This window comes from Hypoxylon fragiforme, assembly GCF_022984875.1.
Source record: "Hypoxylon fragiforme strain CBS 206.31 chromosome Unknown GGS25scaffold_6, whole genome shotgun sequence".
NCBI lineage: Eukaryota > Fungi > Ascomycota > Sordariomycetes > Xylariales > Hypoxylaceae > Hypoxylon > Hypoxylon fragiforme.
This window is the reverse complement of record NW_026054761.1, coordinates 2,428,397-2,452,106: the sequence shown is the minus strand read 5'-3', so window position 1 is coordinate 2,452,106 and position 23,710 is coordinate 2,428,397. Positions and strand designations below refer to the sequence as shown.

The window sequence follows — 23,710 nt, the reverse complement described above, 5'->3', positions numbered from 1 at the left end:
CCTAGTTAACACAACCTACCAAAACTCTGTAGCCAATAATATTCAATATCCGCTAATTTCGAAGGCTAGAAGGCTAGGGTTGATTGTCACATCCACTTAACTTTGACCTACATAGTCTAAGTATCTCACCCTACATACTACATAACACATTCATACAAGGCATCTAACATGTCCTTGTGACAACTTCGAGATTTGAGATTTTTTTCTCTATTCATTTTCATACCTTTTTTTTCTTGTTTTTCTTTTTCACGAGTTACCTGGTCAAGTAGTCTGTGAACCTTGCCTCAGGCTACCTAGCTCGGTGCTTCTTTATTCTTCAGCCCTCCCGCCCACGTCTGCCTACCTGACCACTTTCTTACCCTTCCTATACATACCCTCATTAACGCCGCCTACTTTTTTTTTTCTTATATTTTCCTTAATACCATTGATGGTAGCCTTGCCGATGCCCACCCCCACCGGCGCAAAAAACTCTACTCGCCGTGCGCTCCGCTTTGTTACGAACCTTTAACTATCCTAGTGAAGATTCCGACAAAACACCTATTTCCACTGTATGCGGCTGCGCTTGGTCTGTGGTGAATAGGGCTGGAAGGAAGAAAGGTAGACAAGATGGACTCCGATAACCGCTCGCAGGGTAATAGCGACAGCCTCCCCTTCACATCTTTTCCTCACAGTCTTACCCAACCCACGGCATTGCCAACCAGAAGTCTGAGCACAACTCCTCGTGCAATTAAACATAAATCAGATAATGGTACTGACATTATATATCTGGGTTCAGGTCCGATTCACAACGGATCCTCGAGACTTAACTTGAACCCCGCGCTCCTTCTTAATCCAAAGGGCTATGCCGGCCCATCCCAATCCCAATCCCCCGTCCCGACCGCTCCCCATAATGGTATCAACCGGTCTTTCAACGGCTCGAGCAACTCGCCCGAAGTCCAGTTCCAGTTCTCTAACCCGCAAGACAGCTTTACTGCCAACGGCCATCCAGTCCAGTCCAATGGCTACACTATGCCAAACTCCAACAACTTCAATAATATGATCGATCGGATGAACAATGTCGAACAGCGAACGTTTGCGCCCCAATTAAAACGTCGCAAGCTTGAATCGGAAGATAGCATGAGCTCTGTGGGCTCTTTTGGGGGTGGAGGTAGCGGGGACATCGGGCATTATGTCAATGAGAAGAGACGAGAGGCAACTAACCAACAACTACCAACCAGGCGTGTTGAAGCTGTTGATCTCACTGATGGTGGTGGGTCATTTGCTATTTGTATGGCCTTGGTTGATTCCCGTACTAATACTTAATGCCTGACAGTGGAAGAGAACGATGTCGTGCTGCTACAAGCACCGAAAGAGGAGGAAGTTTGTTATGGCATGATCCAGCACGCAAGACTAAATTGCCATATGGTTCCGAGTCCTAAACCCGGCGCTATTGCTCTTATGCCAAGTTATTGGCCCCAAGTCAAGATAGTCCTCAGGCGAAAGCTCGGCGAGGCAGCTAATACCATTCTTGCCTACGATTATACGCGCAAAATAGTCGGGGCCGTCGATCCTGCCACATCTTCTGGCCTTGCGGCGCTACTTGATTCTCGCCTACAACTTCGAACCGACTGTAGAATTCCTACAAGACAAGTTTTACAAGGAGAGGAAGCTGGGCAGCCGACTTCACGAAGTTACACCCTAGATCTGATGCTCTACGGTCCTCGAAAGAGCGGGAAAGCTGTTGCTAGACACCTCTCTCATAAGAATATTTGGCTTCGTAATCCACCAAGGGTCGACCCTGGTATCAAATATGAAAATCCACAACTCGTGGAGGGACCCAAGCCACCAGTCATTGTCAAAGATCAGTATAGGACAGCCCCTGCTATGATTGCACCCCCCATGATGCGTAGTGTCGAAGAAGTGCGTTCTGAAGTCTTCGGAGTCTTTGACTCACTCACGAAGAGCGAAGAGCTTCCTGAGATGGAACCGGATGCCCGAATTACAACGGAGTTGTTGAGGCACCAGAAGCAGGGTCTCTTCTTTATGAGAAATAAGGAGAAGCCCCGCCAGTATGGTGATGATGGCAAAGCTGCTGATTCTTTCTGGCAACTCCGTCTAGGAAACAACGGCCAGAAGACATACTACAACGTAATCACGGGGCTGCCGCAACGTGAGGCTCCCCCTGAATCACTTGGTGGCATTCTGGCGGATATGATGGGATTAGGAAAAACCTTGAGCATCCTATCTCTTGTTGCTAGCTCTTTGGACGAGGCAGTAGAGTGGTCACGTCTTGCTCCTGTTCAACCACAAGCCCCTCCTATACCTAAAAAGAAAGGGAGCTCGTCGGGACATTTCAACGTCCCTACACCCGAGCCCCTTGCTTTGACTCCTTTGAAGCAGAATGGCAAAGCAACGCTCTTGATATGCCCCCTCAGCACGATAACTAACTGGGAGGAGCAGATCAAAGCTCACGTCAAGGCTGGACAGCTGACATACTACATCTACCATGGATCTAACCGCATCAAAGATCCCAGGAGATTGGCTGAGTACGACATTGTTCTAACGACCTACGGCTCTGTCTCAAGTGAGGTTCAAGCTCGAAACAAGGGTAGACCCGGCCCGTACCCTCTGGAAGAGGTAGGATGGTTTCGTGTAGTCCTCGATGAGGCTCATATGATACGAGAGCAATCGACGTTGCAATTCAAGGCTATCTGCCGCCTACAAGCTCAACGTCGCTGGGCGGTCACAGGCACTCCCGTGCAAAACAAATTGGATGACCTTGCAGCGTTGCTTGCTTTCCTCCGCCTAAAGCCGTTTGATGATAAGAGCAAGTTTACACAGTACATCACGACCCCATTCAAAGTCTGTGACCCAGAGATTGTCCCCAAGCTTCGTATCCTCGTGGATAGTGTTACTCTTCGACGTCTGAAAGACAAGATTAATCTTCCCCCCAGAACGGACCAGGTCGTCCGGCTTGACTTTTCTCCTTCTGAACAAAAGCTTTACAACCTGTTTGAGAAGAACGCGGAAGATAAAGTGCAGGTATTGTCAGGAGGTAGAGAGAAGATGATTGGTGGCAAAACCTACATTCATATTCTCCAATCTATCCTTAGGCTTCGCCAGATTTCTGCACATGGCAGGGATCTCCTCAATGAAGAAGACCTAGAAGCGGTACAGGGCCTGACCCAAGAGTCTGCTATCGACCTTGATAGTGACGAAGACGACGAGAAACCTGCCCTGGCAGAGTCAAGGGCATACCGCGCCTTTGATCTAATGCAAGAGACCAACAGCGACCTATGCTTTTCATGCCAAAGAAGAGTTGGCTCAAACGATGCTGCAGATATTGCCTCGGAGCGTGAAGAGGATGTCCTCGGTTATATGACTGCTTGCTTTCATCTTCTCTGTACTAGTTGCATCTCGACCTGGAAAGAAGAAGTGGGGGAACGCGGCTCGGGCACATGTCCCGTGTGTCAATGCCATGTCCGCTTTACCTACAACGAAATCCGGAAAAGTCGAGCGGATGTAGAACATGAAGGACGCAATCACCCACGTAAGCCTGAAGGCAAGAGCAAGGCGAAAGATGACTATTCCGGATATACTGGCCCTCATACGAAGACCCGCGCTCTGGTTGCAGACCTCCTGAAGTCAGAAGCCGACAGCGAAGCCCAACCTGATGAACCCCCCTTCAAATCTGTGGTCTTCTCTGCCTGGACAACTCATCTTGATCTAATCCAAATCGCGTTGGACAATGTCGGAATCAAGTATACTCGACTTGATGGCAGCATGAGCCGCCCTGCTAGAACTGCCTCTATGGATGCTTTCCGAGAGGACAACTCTGTACATGTCATATTGGTCTCGATCAATGCTGGTGGTCTAGGTCTCAACCTTACCTCCGGAAACTTTGTATATGTGATGGAGCCCCAGTACAATCCAGCGGCAGAAGCCCAGGCCGTCGACCGTGTACACCGACTTGGCCAAAAGAGACCGGTCCGCACAGTCAGATATATCATGCGGAACAGCATTGAAGAGAAGATGATTGAGCTCCAGGACAAGAAGAGAAAGCTTGCAAGCTTGAGTATGGACCGAGATCGGGTGATGGACAAGGCGGAGGCAGCAAAACAGAAGCTCATGGATCTGCGTAGCCTCTTCAAGTAAGAAGTTATCTGCTCCTATGACGCACACGTGATCTCCGATCCCGTCACGATTTTTCCCTTGCTACGACACCTTACGATGATTTTGGAGATGATTTTTCTACTCGGTGTTACTTTTTGAGGATAAGGAATGAGAAGAGCTGGTGGGTATGATGCGTTTGCATTGGCACGGCGTTCCGGTTGCATCTGAGAAGTTGAAGACTATCATTGGTGAGCAGGTCATTAGCTAACGAGGCTGACCTCGACTCAAATTGCACGGATCCAGATAAAAAGATCGAAGATGCTCTCACGAGATGGTATTGATATGAACAACTGCCATCGGACTAGATTGGGTCCGAGGCGAGGAATGACTGCAAAGGGGGACCTTCACATTTGGACATTCATCGATTGACATTCATCGATTGAATCATGCGTGTCGTTTGTTTTCTCACTAGTGGCCTGCATTCGACTATTGCGGATGCTATGTATAGGCCATATAGGTATTGCCTCCAGTATCACAACGATTGAGATATGAGGTTTGTAATTTAGTTTTTCTTTGGAGACGATACGATGAGATGAGATGCGTTTCTTCCCCCCAACCCCCCCTGACTTTGGCCCGTTTACTATTTACCTACCTAGCCACGATATAAGTCAGGATCTTCCTTAGGTACCTAGATTAGATTACTACACTACCTACAACACATACCTATACATACCCTACCTACCTACCTACCTACCAAGGTGCATATCTAGGGGCACGATGCATAGTAGTGCTGTTCTCCTCATCGAGATCTGTGAATTTGAATTGATAATTATGTAATTGTGGGAAATAACTAGTTACATAGTAATTAACAAGGGTCTATATAATGTTATGTAGGTACCAGGGTAAGTAAGTAAGTTAGCTGGTAGGACGAACAAAAACCGGTATAGGTTAGATAGATAGATATCTGGACGGCGGATTAAGAGGTGCGTAGGTGCGTGGGATCGGCATGGCTAGGTTAGGTAGGCAATGTTTAACCCCGGATTTTTTTTTTGGTGTCCACTTGGGGGACTTCTTTCTTGCTTATGTGCTAGTGGTAGGGTAGGTGGCTAGTGACTACGGTTAGGCAGGTAGGTGTGTGTGTATGTGGTCTGCTAATGGAATGCTGGCGAGTTCAACTGATGGAGGTAGGTAGGTTTAGACCTATATGTATATAATTGTGTGTGTGTGCCTATGGATGCGTGGGCTAAGTTGACTGCCTACTACGGTGCCGGCGCCAGGCTGCATTGTGTATGTAGTTAGTTATATGGAAGTATGGAAGTATGTAGGTTAGGTTAGTTGGCTGTTCATTCAACTCATCTTCCCCACAAGGTAAGTTATTCATTCTCTAACGGTGAGAGAGGGGGAGGTCAAAGCTAGTGTAGCTGCTGGGTCACATATATGCAGGTCGCTTTTACACTAAGCTAACCCAGAATCTAACTATTAGGATACCTACCTTTTGTTCTTTCTTTTCTTTTGGTTAACTAACTATGTGTGTATGTGAGTGATCTTCGCTGGCCTGATGCTAATGCTAATGCTAATGTTGGGGATGGGATGGACTAAGTGGAGGGGGGGAAAGAGGGGGATGTGCGATGTTCTGTTAACTATGTTTTGCGATTTATTACATACATACCTAGGTTAGCTATGAACCTATGTGGGACGTCGGAAGTAGTAGTGATATTTTATATCTGATAATGCTTTGGGAGTGGTATGTACATAGGTAGGTAGGAAGGGGTGGGAGTTGATATACTGTAGGTAAGCAGCCACTTGCGTAGTACTTTTTATGCGCCTACATATACCTGAGCAGATAACTAGCATTTCAAGATAACTATAGCACTTGTTGACGTCAATCTAGCAAGGCATCATATCCATCGATGAAAGAAGAGGGGGGGAAATAAGTTCTTCTTGTTTCTCGTTAGTTCTAAGACGGGGCAAGACTACGCGGTTTCTTGGGGTTACACAAATGAACTGGGGAGCAGATGGAGCTCATGGAGATGAAGAGAGTAGTAATTGCAAAACCGGTGGTTCCCTTTATTAATCGACTAGCCTAGGCCCATGAGATAGATCGATGGATGCTATGCCACTAAGTTGTTAAGGTTAGTTCGGAGAGAGGTCGATCGATCATGGTTAACTTGGTAGGCTGGCTGGTAGGTCGGTGATATGTCCACGTGCCGAGTGGCGTATGTAGGTGAGTGCGAGGATGTGAGGATGTGAGAGTCAATTAATGTCCGGGGCTTACGGTCTAGCACTAGAGGCCAGCTTCCGACTCACGCCTTGAATGTTGCGGAAGCTAGCCTCGTGCTATGCGTTGCGGATATGAAGCTCCACTAACTACATAGATGGTTACCTAATTGTTTACTTATTGACTAGCTGCGATTGTGGGATTGTGGTAGTCTCCTAGATTGCACTTCGACGGTCGAATGTTGCTTGGTATTCCGGTTTGTAAAGCTTCGACGGAACCGCTTGGAAGCTATCGGCTATCGACCCAACACTCATCAAATAGAGGATGCAGTCGGGACTCGAGGTCGGTGGATTCGTTGCGCTTCTTGTACTCTTCGGGACGACCCGCTGCGCTGGGCCTGGGCCAGAACCGGGAATTCGGCATGGGGGTTTGGCTGATGATGCATTGGGAGCCCAGATCCGAAACCTGCCCATGAGGCTCGATTGCTTATCCAAAACATTTGCCTGTGAATTATGGATGTATGGACTTGGACTTGGACTTGGACCTATAGCAGGACCTATACACTATGTATCATCTACATACCAAGAGTCAAGTCCGTGATCCAGATGGCCTGCACCCTAGTCAGGACTCAGACCGATAACGCGCGAGTGGAATTGAATTACTCAAGAGTTCATGTGTACATAGACGACTTGAGTCTCGACTGGCCTCGAAGGTGGCATGTAAAAGGATGTAAGCTTCCATTAAGTGGCCGTGTTTTCCCCTTAACCTATGTACTATTAGTAGTACTTTACCTAAGATTATACCTTTGGGTACTACTAGTACATAGTAATGGATGTTTTTGTTCCGGAATACGGGATCCTAGAGTTTGGTGGTGAATATGTATGTAAAAAAGGAACCCCTGAGATGCACATGCTAAGGCCGGCAATGTGGAATCGAATCTAAAAATTGCCGCTTTGCTTTGCCCCGTATTCAAGTACTGGCCAATTCAACTCTTTTGCTTGCAGGTATGTATTTACCTACATGCGGTAGGTAAGGCAGGAACAATGTAGGTACATATGTAGGTGGGATGTTAGATGTTGAAGCCTTTTTCTACTACTAGTAGTATTAACATCCATACGAACTTGAAGTACCTAACTAAGGTATTTCAATATCCGCGTATAGGAACATTGACTCAAAGCCATCGGATGTATTATCGGGGAACTAAATAAAATAACATGAATGTTTTTCTGGGACGATGGCGGGATCCATTTAGGTTATTGGTTCAGGAATACGGCGATATTTTGTCAATGTTGTTCTTCAATGAATGAACGAAGCAACCAAGACATGTAACTACTGTACAATAGTTACATACATAGGTGCTAGGGCTGAATGAACAGCTTCCCAGGTAACTACCTTGGTACTTTGTACAATACATACACTTTCGGTAGTGTCATTCACCACATGCAGCAACTGCACATGTGCTGCTTGGAGAATACTACGTATGGGGTAGGGGCAGGGGTCTGGAGAACACTGGTGACTGAACATTGGGCTTAAGAACCAGGGTAGGTACGGTAGGTACTGCACAATGCACATACCTACTAAAACAGGGTCTGCAGGGTTTAAGAGATGAGCAACTGGAACTTCAGTCTGGAAGCATCAATGGATTGAATTGATCTTAAAAGCAAGGTAAAGCAAGCACAACAAGGACATAACATACATAATTACCTAACCTAGTACCTAGTACCCACATGTGCACAACTTTACAATGTATCCATCATGATAATAATACCCACTTGATTTATACGGCTAACTCTAAATCCGGCGGGTCAACAACTCTGTCCTAATTCAATTCAATTCAATTCAATTCAATTCAATTCAATTCAATTCAATCCTTGATATTCTTTCGTCAACATTGAAATTCCCAAGGCTTGGAGTCTCCAAACTAGGCCTCAGCGCTATTGGGTAAATTCTGTCCACCTGGGCAGTTCTGTTATTACATACATACATACTGATTACTCCAGCAGTTGAGAAAACGACACTACTACTAACTACATAGTACATAAAAATACCTGGCAGTCCTTGGCACTGTTGGCAGCCCTGGCAGGGGTGTGTGAAGGGTGGAGGACCTGACCAGCTAGCCAGCCTGACCAGCCCTGACCTGACCCTACATACCCTACATACCCTACATACCTAGTGCAATAGTGCATACAGTACATACCTAACCTACCTAATGACCTTAGGTTAGGGGGCTCGTACATACATGATGCTTGACGCTTGATGTGGCTCTGGTCCTATTCGTTTATATCATTTCGGGTCCCAACGGGCTACACTATCTAATCTTATTATCAACTGACTTATTAAAATATGCCTTCTCCTTTGTCCAACCATCATTCTTCTCAACGACGCCTGTCCACTCTTTCCCCCCCGCCATATCCATATCCATACCCGTATCCCGCGACAACTCTCACTGTTAATAGTCCTACCAGTCTCGACTTGTCCAGCCCTCCATCCGCCTCCTCTGCTACCACCAGCTTCAGAGCAGACTGGTCCTCAGATGGTGCCAATCCTTCTACTACCAACACAGCCGGTCGCCAACCTGAAGACATCGAGATGGATCCTATAGCTCCAACAGGGCATCGCCGCCGTCGCAGTACGTTGACCGCCACCAATCCCAGTCTTACTCAGCCTTCCAATTCGCGAACTTCGCGCCCACGTGCCACCAGCATTAAGAGTTCTGGTGACCTAGAGGCTAAGATATCGGAAGAGAGTCATAGTCGGGACGCGTCCAGGTCGGATAACCGGGAAGATGATAGTATGTCGGAAGAGGATTTACACGATGACGAGGAGACGGGTTTGACGAAGAAGGATAAACGAAGGAAGCAGGCGAAGAGACGACGAAACACCAGATTAGACCAGCGAATCGCACGAGACAAGATCACGGACGAAGAACGAAAGGAGGCGGACCAGAATGTCGTTAAGAAATTGACTATCAACATCACCTTGATTCTACTCTGGTATCTCTTTTCACTGTCAATTTCTTTGGTAAGTTGCCCTTGTTGCTCTTCCTGCCCTATTTGCTTGACCACAAGAAAAATAGGATATTCAATCAGAACATGACTAACGACAACCTTGTTTTCTTAACTTGCAGTATAATAAATGGATGTTCGATTCAGGCCAGCTCAACTTTGCATTTCCCCTATTCACGACCTCATTGCACATGATAGTGCAATTCACGCTTGCCGGCTTAGTTTTATACTTCATACCTTCTTTACGTCCTGGCAGCACGCAGAACCACTCAGATCTAGGCAGATCGCGCCACGAGATCGAGCCTGAGCGGCCGATCATGACTAAATTATTTTATTTGACGAGGATTGGCCCTTGCGGTGCGGCAACGGGCTTAGATATCGGATTAGGAAATACATCCTTGAAGTTTATCACCCTTACATTTTACAGTAAGTAATGCTACACTACAAATGGCGAGAACAATGAACGCTAATGATCAACAATAGCTATGTGTAAATCTTCTTCCCTTGCCTTTGTGCTGATATTCGCCTTTCTTTTCCGCCTCGAGACTCCTACGTGGAAACTGGTAGCCATCATTGCCACCATGACAGGAGGCGTCGTGATGATGGTCGCGGGAGAAGTTGAATTTGAACTGGGAGGGTTTATCCTCGTTATAGCCGCCGCCTTTTTCTCTGGTTTCCGTTGGGGCCTCACCCAGATTCTCCTGCTCCGAAACCCGGCCACTTCGAATCCATTTTCCAGCATCTTTTTCCTGGCGCCGATCATGTTTCTGACCTTGATCCTAATCGCAATTCCCGCAGAGGGCATTTTCGAGTTAATCGAGGGGCTCAGGGTTCTCAGCAACGAATGGGGTGTGGTTAAGACACCATTGATCCTGCTGTTCCCGGGAACGATTGCTTTCTTGATGACAGCTAGCGAATTTGCTCTGTTACAGCGGAGTAGCGTGGTCACGCTCTCCATTGCTGGCATCTTCAAGGAAGTGGTTACGATCTCAGCCGCGGCGCTAGTGTTCGATGATAGACTTACACCTATCAACATTTCAGGTTTGGTTATAACCATTTGCGCCATTGGTGCATATAACTGGATCAAATTGTCCAAAATGCGCAATGACGCCCAGTTGGATGTGCACACCAAAGGCTACCAAGCCCAGTCCGGCTCGTCGAGCGAGGTCGATCGGGGAAGTGATTCTGATGAGGAGGAGACAGGGCTTCTGGCCCACGATGACGCTAGTGGTGTAGAAGACAATCTGCTCCCAACGAGCCATGCCGATCTCATGTCGACTCCCAGACCATCAAGCTCCACGGAGCCTCATCGGACTGAACGTTCTCGAGAGGATTGATAGTCGCGTGCTCGGCTTTTCGTATGTAAAAAATTCACACAACATTAGAGACGGGCATATAACTGGCGTAACTTGTATATTTAAGGATTATAACATACTTGGAAAGGGAGGGTACATACCAAGCTGTGATCAAAAAGGCAAGGGGAACAGGCCCTAATCGAGGTTAGAGAGAGAGAGACCTACCCTGGTATTCAGTCTGAAAGGCAAAGTTTGCCAAGGGCTTGATGTGTGTGGGTGGCATTGGGACTTGGAGACAGAACCAAAATGAAGAGGCAATGAATGACCTTGTTTCGGAGAAATTCCCATTGCCAAAACGGACGTACCTTACCTCACCTCACATCAGTACACTGTCTTCAAGACAGCAAATCAACCCCGTCGAAGTCAATGTAAAAAAAAGAAAAACAAGAAAAAGAAAAAGAGAAACAAGACAAGTATTGGCGATGATGAGGTAGATTGCGATGTGATGATACGTTCGGAACGTAAAGGGGTAGTGAGGGGATGAAATGAGATGCTGGGGAGATGCTGGGAAGATAAGGGGGGGTGAATGGAAAGTAAAGGGATGGAAAGTAAATAGGCACATACAGTTTAAAGATGTGAAAGTATAGGCAAGCTATACTTCTCGTTTGTTTGTTCCTCTCTACCTTGCCCATGGTTGTGGGATAGGAGAGCATTTCGTACATACATACCTGCCCTTACACGTTACACGCTTATGAGTCCATACCTACCTAGGTACCTAGACGTGAATATATACACATACATAGTCTATATATCTATAGGTATGAAAGAATATGGACAGTTCCTAATATGAGGGTGTTTATGATTCGATGGTTGTTCCCAGCTTTGCCTTTTTCATTTGGAAAAAAAGGTAAGGTGAGAGGTATGTATACTGTATTTGTAGGTAGGTAGGTAGGTAGGTAGATTTCCTATGAATGTCGATCTACATACAGAAGAGAAGTGCTGTAGAAATCAAATCTAGAATACCTACATACCTACCTACACAGGTAAAAGGTAAAAGGTAAAAGGCGAGAGAAAAAGGTAACAGTTGGGAAGATGGATGGATAGGTAGATAGATAGATAGAAGGACGTGTTTTATAGTTATGTGGGCAATGAATGAATGAATGTACATACTAGGTTACCTTCCTTATACGCAAGTAATTATTATCTAACGTAGGTAAGGTATGTATGTATGTACGCCAGTGACCTACAATACCTAAGGTCCTTTTCATGAACAAGTAGGTATCTATCTATCACCAGGAGAGACAGTTAAAAAGAGACCACCGTCGATCTGGTATCACATATCACGAACAACGTATCACAGGGTACAGAAGTCCTCGGACAGATCTTGTGTGTTCATGTACCTAGCAGGTATGGTTTCATTTCACTTGAAGGTCTATTAATAGGTATCGAGTACGCACGTGTGTACAAGTTATGTACAACATATACCTGGAAGGTTTCTACCTAGTGCAGAAGGAAAGCTTTCTTTCTTTCTTTTGGTCTTGTCTTATGGTTGTGGTACCTAGGCAAGGGGCTTTGGGTAGCAGTTGGCTGGTATGATTTGGCATGGTGTGGTATGGTATCCTGTGAGATTGATCTCTTCAACACCTAAGAGGCAGGCATTATTGATATAGGGAGGTAGGTAGGTAAGGTTAAGTAGATGGACGGGGAAGTGGGTATGCGAGTTCGGTATAGACGAGCTTGGTCCTGCTCTCGCAAGGACCTCACTCAACCCAGTAATCTCAACCCCCCCTTCGTCTTCTGGCCCGGTTTGTGCACACCGGCTGGCGTAGGACCAAGATGTGGCTCGAAGCCATCCTCGTGCTTGCCACCACCATTTCCGGCTCCGGATCCGCCATTCCCTCGGTTCCGGTTATTCTTGTTTTTGTTCTTGTTGTTCCGGTGCCATTTGCTGTCCTTGACGACGGCGGGCTTGATCTCGGTGGTGCTCTTGCGGACGACGACCGGGTGGCTCTGGATGTACTTGCCGTTCATCTCCTTGGCGGCCTGGAAGAACTCATCCGGGTCGCTGAAGGACACGAAGCCGTAGCCCCGGGACTTGGACGTCACCTTGTCGCGGATGACGCGCGCTTTCTGCAGCGATTTCCATTGGGAGAAGGCCTTGTAGAGGGATTCGTCGGTGGTCTCGCCGGCCAGGTTACCGACGAAGAGACGTAGATGTGAGGGATCCCATTCGAGGAGCGTGTCGTCCGTCCATTTCTGTCCACCGCCTGCCCGTACTACCGTCTTTTTCTTGTCTGGGTTCGCTGCCGTCTCGGCGGCGGTCGCGGCGGCGGTTGCTGCTGCTGCTGCCACGGCCGCAGGGTTGGTGCTTGGTTCCGCCGTGTAAGTCATCGCACCATTTGCATAACCACCTCGTCCTCCAGCTCCCGGTGCGGGGGCAGCACCCCCTTCCCTAGTGGGATCTTTTACGTAGGCACTCTGCCATTGAGCAATCTGAGCCGCCATGTCCGGGTCATAGTCATCGGTCCTTGCCTGCGAGGGCGCGGGGAAGGGATTGCGGATTTGGGGTGGGGCGGCATAGGAGGCGGTACTAGGAGCTGCTTGGGCGGCACTGGCACCGTAGTAGTTCTGCTGGTAGCCCGGCTGCTGGCCTGGCTGGCCTGGCTGGCCTGGATATTGGTAGGATGATTGCTGCTGCTGATATCCGCCGGTCACGGAACCCGGTCGCGCGTATGATTGGTACGACGAAGACGTGGAGGGAGGGGGAGCCCCATAGCGGGCAGCTGGGGCGCTGGCATAGCTCGGAGCGCTAGAGTAGGCGGATGGTGGTGCACCGTATGGATTGGCGACGGCACCGGGGCTCGGTGTGTGGGTTGGTGGCGGCGCCGCCGAGGGGAAGGCGGGCTTGAAGCCGGAGACGCGCGATGGTGGTGGGCGCGGTGGTAGGGAGTTCGAGCCTGGAGGAGGCGGATAGGACATGATGAATTTTGCTGTGCGCCCGAAGAAAAAAGGTGGTGTTGGTGTTTCGGGATCAACACGTACCTACGAGACCAACAAGTGTCTCTATTTCCTAGACTTCTTTCTCCCTTGCTGTCGCAGAACTCTTGTTCGACTTTGATTCTTCGGAGGCTGGTAAGTTTACTATACGTATGTAGCACGTGTGTAAGTAGTACGAACTCGAGTATTAGGTACCTATAGATGTAGGTGTATATGAATCCTTCGTATCGTTGTTATATTTTATCGGCAAGGACTGTGTGATTTCGTTTAGTATCGTGAGTACGAGTAATTGTTGTTGGTGTCGTTGTGAATTGTGTACATACGTCGAAATAGTTATTCAATGGTAAGAAACGATCAAGTTCTTTATCCTTAACCTGAAGTTGGATTAGGTTAGGTACCTACTAGAACAAGGGTGCACGGTGGAAAGTTCTTGAGCTTAAGATGTGCCAGGTGGCTGGCACTTTCAGTAAATCACGTGTTGTGTGAACTATGACCTTGCATGTGGCTGATTATTGATAACATGGTGGGGCTGAGCTGACATCTGTCTAATAGCTCTGGCACTTGTCAAGCTCCAACTTTCTTATGACCTAAATAGGTACAACCGTACAACTTGGAAGTTGAAACTTGGAACAACTTGAATGGAAGTAGTTACTACACATACCTATGTACCTAACTAGGTAATTACCGAATCTTTCGTCTTGTAAATATTTCAGTGATTGCTGCTTACGAACCTACCAAGGCCATTACCTACTAGGTAGTATATTTCTGATGTTGAATGAGCCAAGATACATGTACCTCTTTATTCTCTCTTGTCTTATTCCCCGGCTTACGGTCAAATGCCCGGGTCACCTGCTGCATCAAGTCATATATCAAAGAATCTAGAGGCCCGGCAATCCGCATAAAGGGCCGAGCATTTAGGTCCGATTTATGATTGGCCCGTATGTGGGTTAGGCACGTTCTAGGCTGTTAATTTGTTGCCTGACTTTCGAACCTACCTCTGTCCTAGTTGTGGATGAATAAGGCCCGGTTCAATGTTGTTGCAATCACTCAAGCAACTTGATTTATAAGGCTGGGTAGACGACCAAGTTTTGTGTTTTAAGTAATTAGGCCTGATCTCTAGAGTAAAGAAGATATATAGGTCTTAGGCTGAATCAATATACTGCTCGCTTGCATCGTAAAATAGCCCCTGACTACGAGTGACTAGGGTCTTCTTATCGTTTTCCGGTATCTCCGTGTTCCGAACATCGCTACATGTCTCATAGTCCTGCGACTCCTACCTGTACCTATTCAAGGCTAGGCACAATTCACGTCCCCGGGGGATTCTTGCGAAACATCGTTTGAGGCGAGACGGGGAAATTCTGAATCACCCAAGACTAAGATGAGGCGTCTCTTCTGACTTGAGGAGAACAAAATGGCCTGTTTTTATATGATTGATTCTACCGAGAAGCAGGGTCGTACTGGCACAGTAGCGAGAATACCGATGTATTACAATTCTAGGTTACAGCCAAACACTCGATGTGAGTAAGGGGGAGAACCTACCTAGCACTGTACCAGATAGGTAGGCAGGTACATATTACAAAGTGTTAAGAAAAAACAGAAGGGTATGAATAAGCCTCGTACCTTCGGACGGACGAATAAGTTGGGAATATCAGCCTTGTGTTTGGGAAACTTCCATGTTAGGTAAGGTTGGTTACTACATTACAGTAGCAATAGTAGGAAAGTACTAGGATAGCCAGGGATGTTAGACATTCAATGTTGTTAGTAAGTTGAAGGAAGAGCAAGGGGTGAGGTATTTCATTAACAAGATGAACAAACCGACGTAAGAAAAAAAAAGAAGGAAAGAAAAAAAACAAAAAAAAACCCTGACGGCGCACCTACCCCTCCAAATCCACTTTTCCTAACGGCTGCCATCATAGAAAAGTAACCGCACTTCCCGTCTTCATCCGCTTGTTGCGCTGTTTCTTTTTCCCATACCTTCAACTTGATTCTATTTTCTGTGAAAATACCTACATCCAACCACTAAAACAATTGAACAATAAGAACAACCGCAATCATGTCTGGCCCCGTGTAAGTTTAACAATCCATCTACTCTACCCATTCCCATTTCCCTTTTCACTCTGTTAGTCGGGCGACGATGATTACCCCGCCATCAAAGGCTTCACCCCGCCGAAGAATCTTGTCTTGTCCCGTCTTGTTTTCATAACGTCTTCACGACTCATGTAGCTGAAATAATTCCTCGGGCCCTCTAGGGCTCGTCTTGCCAACATAACTCAATCTCTAGGAGGCCCAAGGCGAGCTTCTTCCATTTATCTTGATCTTCACGCTTCCGTTATAGGAGCCATTTATTCCGTTGAAGTCATGCTAACGATTCCGAAAGTGCTGATTTGGGCCTTATCGGCTTGGCCGTTATGTAAGTTGCACCAGCCTCCTAACCCCCCTTTGCTATAGACTCGAGGTATTCATATTTTGTACGTAGGGGTCAGAACCTTATTCTGAACATGGCCGACCACGGCTTCACCATCTGTGCCTATAACCGAACTGTTTCCAAGGTCGATGCCTTCTTGGCGAACGAGGCCAAGGGCAAGTCCATTGTCGGTGCCCACTCCAACGAGGAGTTCATCTCCAAACTAAAGAGCCCTCGCCGTGTCATGCTGCTAGTCCAGGCTGGCAAGGCCGTCGACGACTGGATCGAGACCCTACTTCCTCTACTAGAAAAGGGAGATGTCATCATTGACGGCGGCAACTCTCACTTCCCCGACTCCAACCGACGAACTAAGTACTTGTCGACCAAGGGCATCCGCTTTGTCGGTTCCGGTGTTTCCGGTGGTGAAGAGGGTGCTCGATACGGCCCCTCTTTGATGCCCGGTGGTAACGAAGAGGCGTGGCCCTACGTCAAGGACATTTTCCAGAGCATCGCTGCCAAGAGTGACGACGAGCCCTGTTGTGAGTGGGTCGGTGACGAGGGTGCTGGCCACTACGTCAAGATGGTGCACAACGGTATTGAGTATGGTGATATGCAACTTATTTGCGAGGTTCGTTTTTCCCCCTCATTACAAATTCAACTGTTAGCAAATGACGAAGGAAAAAAAAAGCTTACCTGATTATTTAGGCCTATGATATCATGAAGCGAGGTCTTGGCATGTCGAACAAGGAGATGGGAGATGTATTCGCGAAGTGGAACAAGGGCGTTTTGGATTCGTTCTTGATCGAGATCACTCGCGATATCATGTACTACAACGATGAGGATGGAACGCCACTAGTTGAGAAGATCCTCGACTCGGCTGGCCAGAAGGGAACCGGCAAGTGGACTGCCATCAATGCCTTGGACCTTGGAATGCCCGTCACTTTGATTGCCGAGGCTGTGCTTGCGCGTTGCTTGTCTTCTGTCAAGGCTGAGCGAACGAAGGCCTCGCAGAAGCTGCAATATGTCGGCCGAACAACTAAGTTTGAGGGTAGCAAGGAACAATTCCTTGACGACCTCGAGCAGGCCCTGTACGCCTCCAAGATCATCTCGTATGCTCAAGGTTTCATGCTGATGCAAGAGGTCTGACTCACCCCACGCTTTATCCTATTTCATGGACAGTTAGCTAACCATAAATAAACAGGCCGCGAAGGAGTACAAGTGGAAGCTCAACAAGCCTTCAATCGCCTTGATGTGGAGAGGTGGTTGCATCATCCGTTCTGTCTTCTTGAAGGATATCACCGCTGCTTACCGAAACAACCCCGACCTAGAGAACCTGCTATTTGATGACTTCTTCAACAAGGCTATCCACACGGCCCAACCCGGCTGGAGAGACGTCGTTGCTAAGGCAGCCGTACTCGGCATCCCGACCCCCGCTTTCTCAACTGCTCTGTCATGGTTCGATGGTTACCGCACCAAGGACCTACCCGCCAACCTTCTCCAGGCTCAACGTGATTACTTTGGAGCACACACCTTCCTGGTCAAGCCCGAGCTTGCCAACGCCAAATACACCGAGGGCAACTATCACCACGTGAACTGGACTGGCCGTGGAGGAAATGTTTCCGCGTCTACATACCAAGCGTAAAAAGGGGGCTTGTGTAAACAAGGAGGGAAAGTAACTTGCCAATAACCAAGTTGGCGCGTGGGTAAACCCCGTCTGAATAGATAGAAAGGGTATGCTTTAAAACTAAAGCATGCTATGGTATAACATATGCATCCCGGTTTAGAAGACTAAAGTCAAATATGAAATAATGGCAAAATAGTCAATGCCAATAAACAATTGGAAAAAACAAAACTACCTAGGTAGATATACCAGCTCTCTTAGACTGGTCTCCCCTTTTTGGCAAAGTGTCTGATTGTAAATGAACTTGAAATAATCAGAGCCTTGTGATGAGGTATAGAAACCCTGGCGTAAGCTAGTTGTTGAGACAATCCATATATAGGTAAATAGTATAGTATGTTGAGGTAAAGTCGTCTTTGTAAGTATCGCATCAAAATGTGCAAGATGATGTTGTTATCATCAAACTCCTACTACTGTGTATAGACGTAGGTAGGCTTGTAGGAGGTATGCTGGCCGCCTGTGATTGGCTTTCAGACCATACAAACTGTGGCACAGGTATGTAGCTACCTAGTACTAGCCACAATCCTTGTGCAAGTTCTTAATGGATGCTACCTACGAAGTACTAGGTAAGGACCCACAAGCCCAGCCGCAGGCTAAAGGAAAGTTCCCTAGTTGTCCGTCGCGCATTCAATTCACATCTTACAAGTAAAGTTCGCGACCATCCAAACCGAAACTTTGCGCGCATAGCCAAAACCATCCAGCTCCTTACGAATTTCCTTTTTGCGCCTCAACAATCCACCCACTTATTTCAACCTCATATTACATCGCGACTTATCTTGATTGAAACTATTTTCAAATAATGTCATCAATGGGCGACCCCAGTTTCGGGGTCCATAGAGACCTGGTATTATTAACCCATTACCACACATCTATATATACCTATATATCTATATATGATTGCTTGCTAATATGAATATAATCATCAGCTTCCACATGTGCACCTTATTTGTACTCATCGACATACTTTAAAGGCCAGAGTTGAGCCATCCGAAGTCACCCATTTGTTGATGCAAGCTCCCAAGATAGCGCGCGACACCTCGCCCTTCTTCTGGACCTATATTGACCGCCCCGAGAGTGGGAATGCCTTCTTAACATGGCAGCCATTGCAACAGATGGGCGTGAACTTCGCTAGCGACGGTCTTATCTGGCCTCCTCAGGAACAATATATTCCACAGGAAGTAGGAAATGGCGTGGTATGTTGTCTAGCCAACTCTCTCACTGTTAGCTATTGGCTTATCCTTCCCTTTATAGATCCTCGAGATGTATTTTCATAAAGTCGGTTTCGCCTACGGTGATGCCATTGCAACTCGCTCCAGGCGCCGCTTCCGCCTCATCCCTCCGAGCGTCCACAACCCGAACGCCCCCCAAGTCGATCCTAGTCTTTGGGTTGTTCACTATGGTCCTATTGACAACAACGAGCGAATTCCGACACAGATGATCCCGCGAGATCCTCGGACACAGTCTATCCTGGAAACCCGCGCTTATCTTCAGCGATGCGGGCAAATCCAGCGGAAAGAGTTCATACTTGGTGATCGAGTGAATTGGCCACAGATTGCCTGGCCTAGAGAAACCTCGAGGCAGCCAATATACGCTGGCCACCGCGGAGTTCCTCAGACCATGGCATATCCTGCCCATCCTGCAACACCTAGCGGGCCACCATCAAAACGTGCTCGGACAGCCCAAGCTGCACAGGGACAAATAGCTCCTGCTATGGCTGCTATTCCCCCACAAGATAATTCGTATGACGATGAGGAAGACACATTTCGTGGTGACCTTTTTGATCACTTGACTCCCCGCGAAGTCAGCCTAGCTCGCTACCAACAAAACCATGAATGGATGGAACAAATACTTTCGTCACCATATAGAATGGGCCAGATTGGCTTTTCCGATCTTGGGCTAGGTCTCAAGGGCGAGCTTTCTGGACTAACCGACGGCATTTTCCAGGCCCACGGTTACAATCCCGCTACACAATCACCTTCGGCGCCTAACACGACTCTGATAGATGCTAAGCAAGCCTCCGAGTTTCGTGAGCGAGTCACTGAGCGAATTCGTTCCACTGAGGCGGAGATTGAGAAAATGAAGGCAGAACATGCCAGGAAGGTGAACAAGTTTAAGCACAATTCTCTTCTTACTACTGCTGAAAGGGAATTACGTTCAGCCATTGACGAGCATGGCCCTGATGCTCTACAATTAGAGGGCATGACGGAAGACGACGACGATGGTGCAAATCGCTGGCCCTTGAAGCACAATAAGAAAGTTGACGAGATTGTATCTCAGGTTGAGGCACATCTTGGCCGTCGAGCAGAGGTCATCTATGAACTAAGACGAATACAGGACGGTGGATATCAAGAGCCAGCTCCACAGCCTACGGCAATTCCAGGAAACACCACCGGCGCCCCCCAAAATGGTAGCGCAAGCGGAAGCGGCGTGATGTCCCGTCAACCATCTCATGCCGGATCCCAACACAGTGGGTTTATGGCTGGTGATGCCGATATTGACATGGGCGGAACCGCCGCCGGCCTCCTTGATCAGATACATACGGGACCAGGTGCTTCGTCTGCTTCTACGCCGGCAAATAACATCCCAACACCCCAACCTCAAGTCCAAGCCCACGCTTCAACCATCCAATCTGGCGCTGCCACCCCGGCCAATCCAACCGTTCCCTCACCCTTACCACCTCCCTCAAATGATAATTCGGGTGATGTGAAGATGGATGATGGCACAGGTGGCACTGAACCACCAACTGGGACCGCTCCCGATCAAGGGACCGGAAGTGGTGACTGGGTGGTAATTCCCAAAGGCGACGCTATTCCCGACGGATCTACGAATCCGACTCCCGCCAACGACCCACCAAAACCAGCAGAAAATGCAAGCAAGCAGGCTTCCGCGACAGGTACTCCTTCGATGGGCTTTGAGAGCGAGCAAAATGAGTTTGGCTCATTGGAAGACTTGAACACTGCCGGCGATGCATTGGCTGGGTTCAGCGGGACGCCCGGTGAACTCGGTGAAGGTCTGGACTTGGATATGGAAGATTCCGCGTTCGGTGATGCCTTCCATGGTGTCGAGTCGCAGCAAGGAGAACACACACCAGCTGCTGAGGGCAATGCTTAGAGCATGTACTTTTACATTTGAGTGCTCTAGGTCATGTCGTTCACCACACTTCTCCTAAGACCTTGGCACGATATGGATAAGGTATCGCTGGCTGCGATTAATGGCAGTATGTATGTGAAGATGCTCGTGCTTGAGACGTACGTAGGTGTTTACATAGGTCGAGAGTTGATGAGGGACCTTAAGAGGCTGAGCACCTAACCTACCTAGGTACCTGAGAGTTCCATATTCAACCTCGATGTGGAATTCGAAGGACATCTCCAACTGTTTGCAGTGTAACTAAAACGGCGTTTAAGGGGTCAGCTTTTTTTAATGTTTCTAGTTTTGGGGCTGGCAAGATACCTAGTATGAAGGTTAATAGGCCCACATGGAATGAATGAAGGAGGTTTCTGCTTAGGTGGCACTGCTATATTGTGGTGTACCGTACCATACTAGGTTAGTACTGTAGGACTGGGAAAATCGCGGCTACGTAGAGTCCCAGATATATCAATCAATCAATCAATCAATCAGGTCGTAGAATCTAAATCTAAATGAATATACCATGGGTATCTATGTACCTAGTAGGCACCTATAACGATGGATTGCGTTGTGGATGCCTTCTTCCCTTGAGGGGCTCGCTACCGTCCCCCCCCCCCTTTCATGCCTTTGTGCTTAGTTACCTAACCTAGCAGAGAAGCTATTCAGAGCTTTTTGATAGACTGCGTCGTAGGCAATATCTTACGGAATTATGGACTGGAATCACTAAAATACCTACCTATGCAAGGTAAATTGCCCGTCGCCTTCACCTTGAGAAAACAGCATTTTTCTAGGTTGGTTGGTTGATAATGATCAAGTCCCTTCCCCATCTCGCCATCTCTCACTTGAATCTTCCATCTCTTATGTACATGGATGACACTTGGGTCATTTATGCTGCCTCGTTACAGCAGGAAACCCAAAGCCACCTACCTACCTCACGAGTCTTAGGTATCCACTGCGCCCAAAATGCTTCCAGGCATTTCGTATATGTTAGCTTGGCATTGCCATCCATTGAACAACAAGTAAGTCCTGTTATCCCGAAGGTACTAGGTTAGGTGATTAGGCAAGTACCTAGGATAAAAAGAGGAGGAAAAGTGCCGATGTTTGACTTGTGATAAAAGAAACTGTTTGCTCTTCCCATTATGCCTAGTCGACATCAACTGAGTGATGCGAGTCTTGCCAGATCTCTGGCTGTATAGTACAATATGTGTGCGCGACAAGAAATGTAAGACATCTATGTATGCCTTGGTGACGAAAGTACCTAGTACTTGGAAAATCTATGACCGACCGACTTATTGATGCACCGGCTCCCCCCCTATCGCGAAAGGCTCCCATAGTCGAGGAGGAGGAGGAGGGAAATACCCAGTGATAGCGAGGCCGTGATGACGCTGCTTATCCACCTTTATCAATATACTCTCTTACTCATACAGACACCTCTCCTAACCACAACGACACTCTCGGTAGCTAGAATTCGCGAACAGCCACATAGCAGGGTGTTAGAAGTGGCTCAGTAACTCCAAATGCCGCACCCCAACTCCTTCCACGTAGAATATCGATATCCGTAATGCGTGTGCAGGTTTGTAAGTTGGCACCGATTAACGTTTGTCCGAAGGATCGTGTCCCGCGTTCATGACAACGCGATAGCGCCTCGGCGGTTCTCGCGTAGATGCAACATGCCCTGAAGGCCGCAGAATACCAAGAAAGCCTATAACACGTAAGCAACTTGCAAGATCTATTCCCTTTCTCTTTTCCCTCGGTTGAATATATATGGTGACGTCGTGTGGAAACTTACAGCGTAGACGATAACGGCGGTAAACACGGTTCCCGCAACAGCGGAGCCGTCCTCGGGATCGTTGGCGCCGCCTACGAATTCATGGTGATTGCTGGAGAAGACACCGCCGAGGATGGAGAGGATGACGATGGCGAAGACGGAGATGACGACGCTGTGGGAAGGGTAACGCGCGTCGTTAGTGAAGGTGTCTCATTTTATAGGTACTAGGTAGGTACCTAATGCACACAGAAATACGCATAGTGCCTAGTAGGTACATATCCCATGAAGAGAGGAGGGGAGGGAATTGCTCACCAAGACCATGCTTGCATAGAACTAACGACGGGCTTCATGATGGGCGAGATATGGTGAGTGGTTAGGAGCTCTGCTCTGCTATCGATCGATTGGTATGTCGGTTTCGCGAAGGGAGAAATCGACAATGGATCGCTAATGGTTGGGCGGGTTTGGGTTCGGGTCTAATGCAATGAAGGGTAAAGGAGATGAAAGCTGATTTACAGAAATAATGTCGTAGTCGTAGTCGTTGTCGTTGTCGGCGTCACAGTAACCTTGAATGATCCACACGAAATTGAATTGTCATTGGAGAATGTCACAATTGTAAATATGCATCTGCACGTGCATTACCTAAGCTATGTACAATACCTAGCTTCAAAGTTACCGCGTTATAAGAATGAGGCTGGGTATTGAGGCGTCGGAGGTTGGTAGTAAATTTAATCCGATAGACTAGTGTATCTCAAGCCCCCCTGGGCTAACATCCGTCCGTTCCAAGTTAACTAACTACCTAGGTAAGGTTAGGTATGTATCAATGACCGTGATTTGTTACCGCCCACCGCTTTGTTTTGTTTTAATCTTTAACTAACCCTTGATCTGGGGTATGTCCATAATATATAGTTATCCGTTCGGATGGGACCTCGGGAGCTCCCGAATTTCATTTCATCTCAATATATTGCATCTAGGTTATACCTAGTACATATCATCATTGTCACCGTCTTCATCATCTTTAATCAATGGTTTTACACATATCCCACATTCACTACCTACACATGAATTACAGTTGTTCGGCTCAGTCTGTGCCGGCATTTACGAGTTTATATAACACGCAATATAACATG

The 23,710-nt window shown here is 47.6% G+C and overlaps 6 protein-coding genes across 6 annotated transcripts; 4 read left to right on the top strand and 2 right to left on the bottom strand.

The window, feature by feature from the left end:
- Positions 1-4: 4 nt before the first annotated feature.
- Positions 5-4,821, top strand: GGS25DRAFT_496195 (SNF2 family N-terminal domain-containing protein). The gene is made up of 3 exons (XM_049261504.1): positions 5-631; positions 776-1,249; positions 1,313-4,821. The coding sequence occupies exons 1-3, from the start codon at positions 607-609 to the stop codon at positions 4,132-4,134; spliced, it is 3,321 nt and encodes a 1,106-aa protein (XP_049115908.1). The 5' UTR covers positions 5-606; the 3' UTR covers positions 4,135-4,821.
- A 3,681-nt stretch (positions 4,822-8,502) lies between these two features.
- On the top strand, positions 8,503-10,829 carry GGS25DRAFT_337030 (triose-phosphate transporter family-domain-containing protein). Its single transcript, XM_049257942.1, has 3 exons — positions 8,503-9,331; positions 9,438-9,741; positions 9,799-10,829. Exons 1-3 carry the CDS (start codon positions 8,654-8,656, stop codon positions 10,650-10,652), a joined length of 1,836 nt encoding a protein of 611 aa, XP_049115907.1. The 5' UTR covers positions 8,503-8,653; the 3' UTR covers positions 10,653-10,829.
- Positions 10,830-11,994: 1,165 nt separating this feature from the next.
- On the bottom strand, positions 11,995-14,025 carry GGS25DRAFT_496184 (RNA-binding domain-containing protein). Its single transcript, XM_049261503.1, has 3 exons — positions 13,931-14,025; positions 13,788-13,860; positions 11,995-13,730 (listed from the first exon to the last, which is right to left on the bottom strand). The coding sequence occupies exon 3, from the start codon at positions 13,587-13,589 to the stop codon at positions 12,375-12,377; it is 1,215 nt and encodes a 404-aa protein (XP_049115906.1). The 5' UTR covers positions 13,590-13,730; positions 13,788-13,860; positions 13,931-14,025; the 3' UTR covers positions 11,995-12,374.
- A 1,408-nt stretch (positions 14,026-15,433) lies between these two features.
- On the top strand, positions 15,434-18,093 carry GGS25DRAFT_496177 (decarboxylating 6-phosphogluconate dehydrogenase). Its single transcript, XM_049261502.1, has 5 exons — positions 15,434-15,674; positions 15,985-16,017; positions 16,084-16,639; positions 16,717-17,151; positions 17,213-18,093. Exons 1-5 carry the CDS (start codon positions 15,661-15,663, stop codon positions 17,651-17,653), a joined length of 1,479 nt encoding a protein of 492 aa, XP_049115905.1. The 5' UTR covers positions 15,434-15,660; the 3' UTR covers positions 17,654-18,093.
- A 234-nt stretch (positions 18,094-18,327) lies between these two features.
- GGS25DRAFT_496172 (DUF1750-domain-containing protein) lies at positions 18,328-21,342 on the top strand. Its single transcript, XM_049261501.1, has 3 exons — positions 18,328-18,533; positions 18,616-18,882; positions 18,941-21,342. Exons 1-3 carry the CDS (start codon positions 18,489-18,491, stop codon positions 20,798-20,800), a joined length of 2,172 nt encoding a protein of 723 aa, XP_049115904.1. The 5' UTR covers positions 18,328-18,488; the 3' UTR covers positions 20,801-21,342.
- A 951-nt stretch (positions 21,343-22,293) lies between these two features.
- On the bottom strand, positions 22,294-23,214 carry GGS25DRAFT_336825 (uncharacterized protein). Its single transcript, XM_049257941.1, has 3 exons — positions 22,896-23,214; positions 22,605-22,755; positions 22,294-22,517 (listed from the first exon to the last, which is right to left on the bottom strand). The coding sequence occupies exons 1-3, from the start codon at positions 22,931-22,933 to the stop codon at positions 22,440-22,442; spliced, it is 267 nt and encodes an 88-aa protein (XP_049115903.1). The 5' UTR covers positions 22,934-23,214; the 3' UTR covers positions 22,294-22,439.
- Positions 23,215-23,710: the final 496 nt, after the last annotated feature.

Coding starts and splice junctions, on each gene's coding strand:
- GGS25DRAFT_496195 (XM_049261504.1), top strand. CDS start 607: ATGGACTCCGATAACCGCTCGCAGG. Junction 632..775: donor CTCCGATAACCGCTCGCAGG/GTAATAGCGACA, acceptor ATCTGGGTTCAG/GTCCGATTCACAACGGATCC. Junction 1,250..1,312: donor TGTTGATCTCACTGATGGTG/GTGGGTCATTTG, acceptor AATGCCTGACAG/TGGAAGAGAACGATGTCGTG.
- GGS25DRAFT_337030 (XM_049257942.1), top strand. CDS start 8,654: ATGCCTTCTCCTTTGTCCAACCATCATTCTTCTCAACGACGCCTGTCC. Junction 9,332..9,437: donor TTTCACTGTCAATTTCTTTG/GTAAGTTGCCCT, acceptor CTTAACTTGCAG/TATAATAAATGGATGTTCGA. Junction 9,742..9,798: donor TATCACCCTTACATTTTACA/GTAAGTAATGCT, acceptor GATCAACAATAG/CTATGTGTAAATCTTCTTCC.
- GGS25DRAFT_496184 (XM_049261503.1), bottom strand. CDS start 13,589: ATGTCCTATCCGCCTCCTCCAGGCTCGAACTCCCTACCACCGCGCCCA.
- GGS25DRAFT_496177 (XM_049261502.1), top strand. Junction 16,018..16,083: donor CTTATCGGCTTGGCCGTTAT/GTAAGTTGCACC, acceptor TTTTGTACGTAG/GGGTCAGAACCTTATTCTGA. Junction 17,152..17,212: donor GTTTCATGCTGATGCAAGAG/GTCTGACTCACC, acceptor ATAAATAAACAG/GCCGCGAAGGAGTACAAGTG.
- GGS25DRAFT_496172 (XM_049261501.1), top strand. CDS start 18,489: ATGTCATCAATGGGCGACCCCAGTTTCGGGGTCCATAGAGACCTG. Junction 18,534..18,615: donor TCGGGGTCCATAGAGACCTG/GTATTATTAACC, acceptor TATAATCATCAG/CTTCCACATGTGCACCTTAT. Junction 18,883..18,940: donor AGGAAGTAGGAAATGGCGTG/GTATGTTGTCTA, acceptor TTCCCTTTATAG/ATCCTCGAGATGTATTTTCA.
- GGS25DRAFT_336825 (XM_049257941.1), bottom strand. CDS start 22,933: ATGAAGCCCGTCGTTAGTTCTATGCAAGCATGGTCTTG. Junction 22,756..22,895: donor TCTATGCAAGCATGGTCTTG/GTGAGCAATTCC, acceptor CCCTTCCCACAG/CGTCGTCATCTCCGTCTTCG. Junction 22,518..22,604: donor CCGCCGTTATCGTCTACGCT/GTAAGTTTCCAC, acceptor TACGTGTTATAG/GCTTTCTTGGTATTCTGCGG.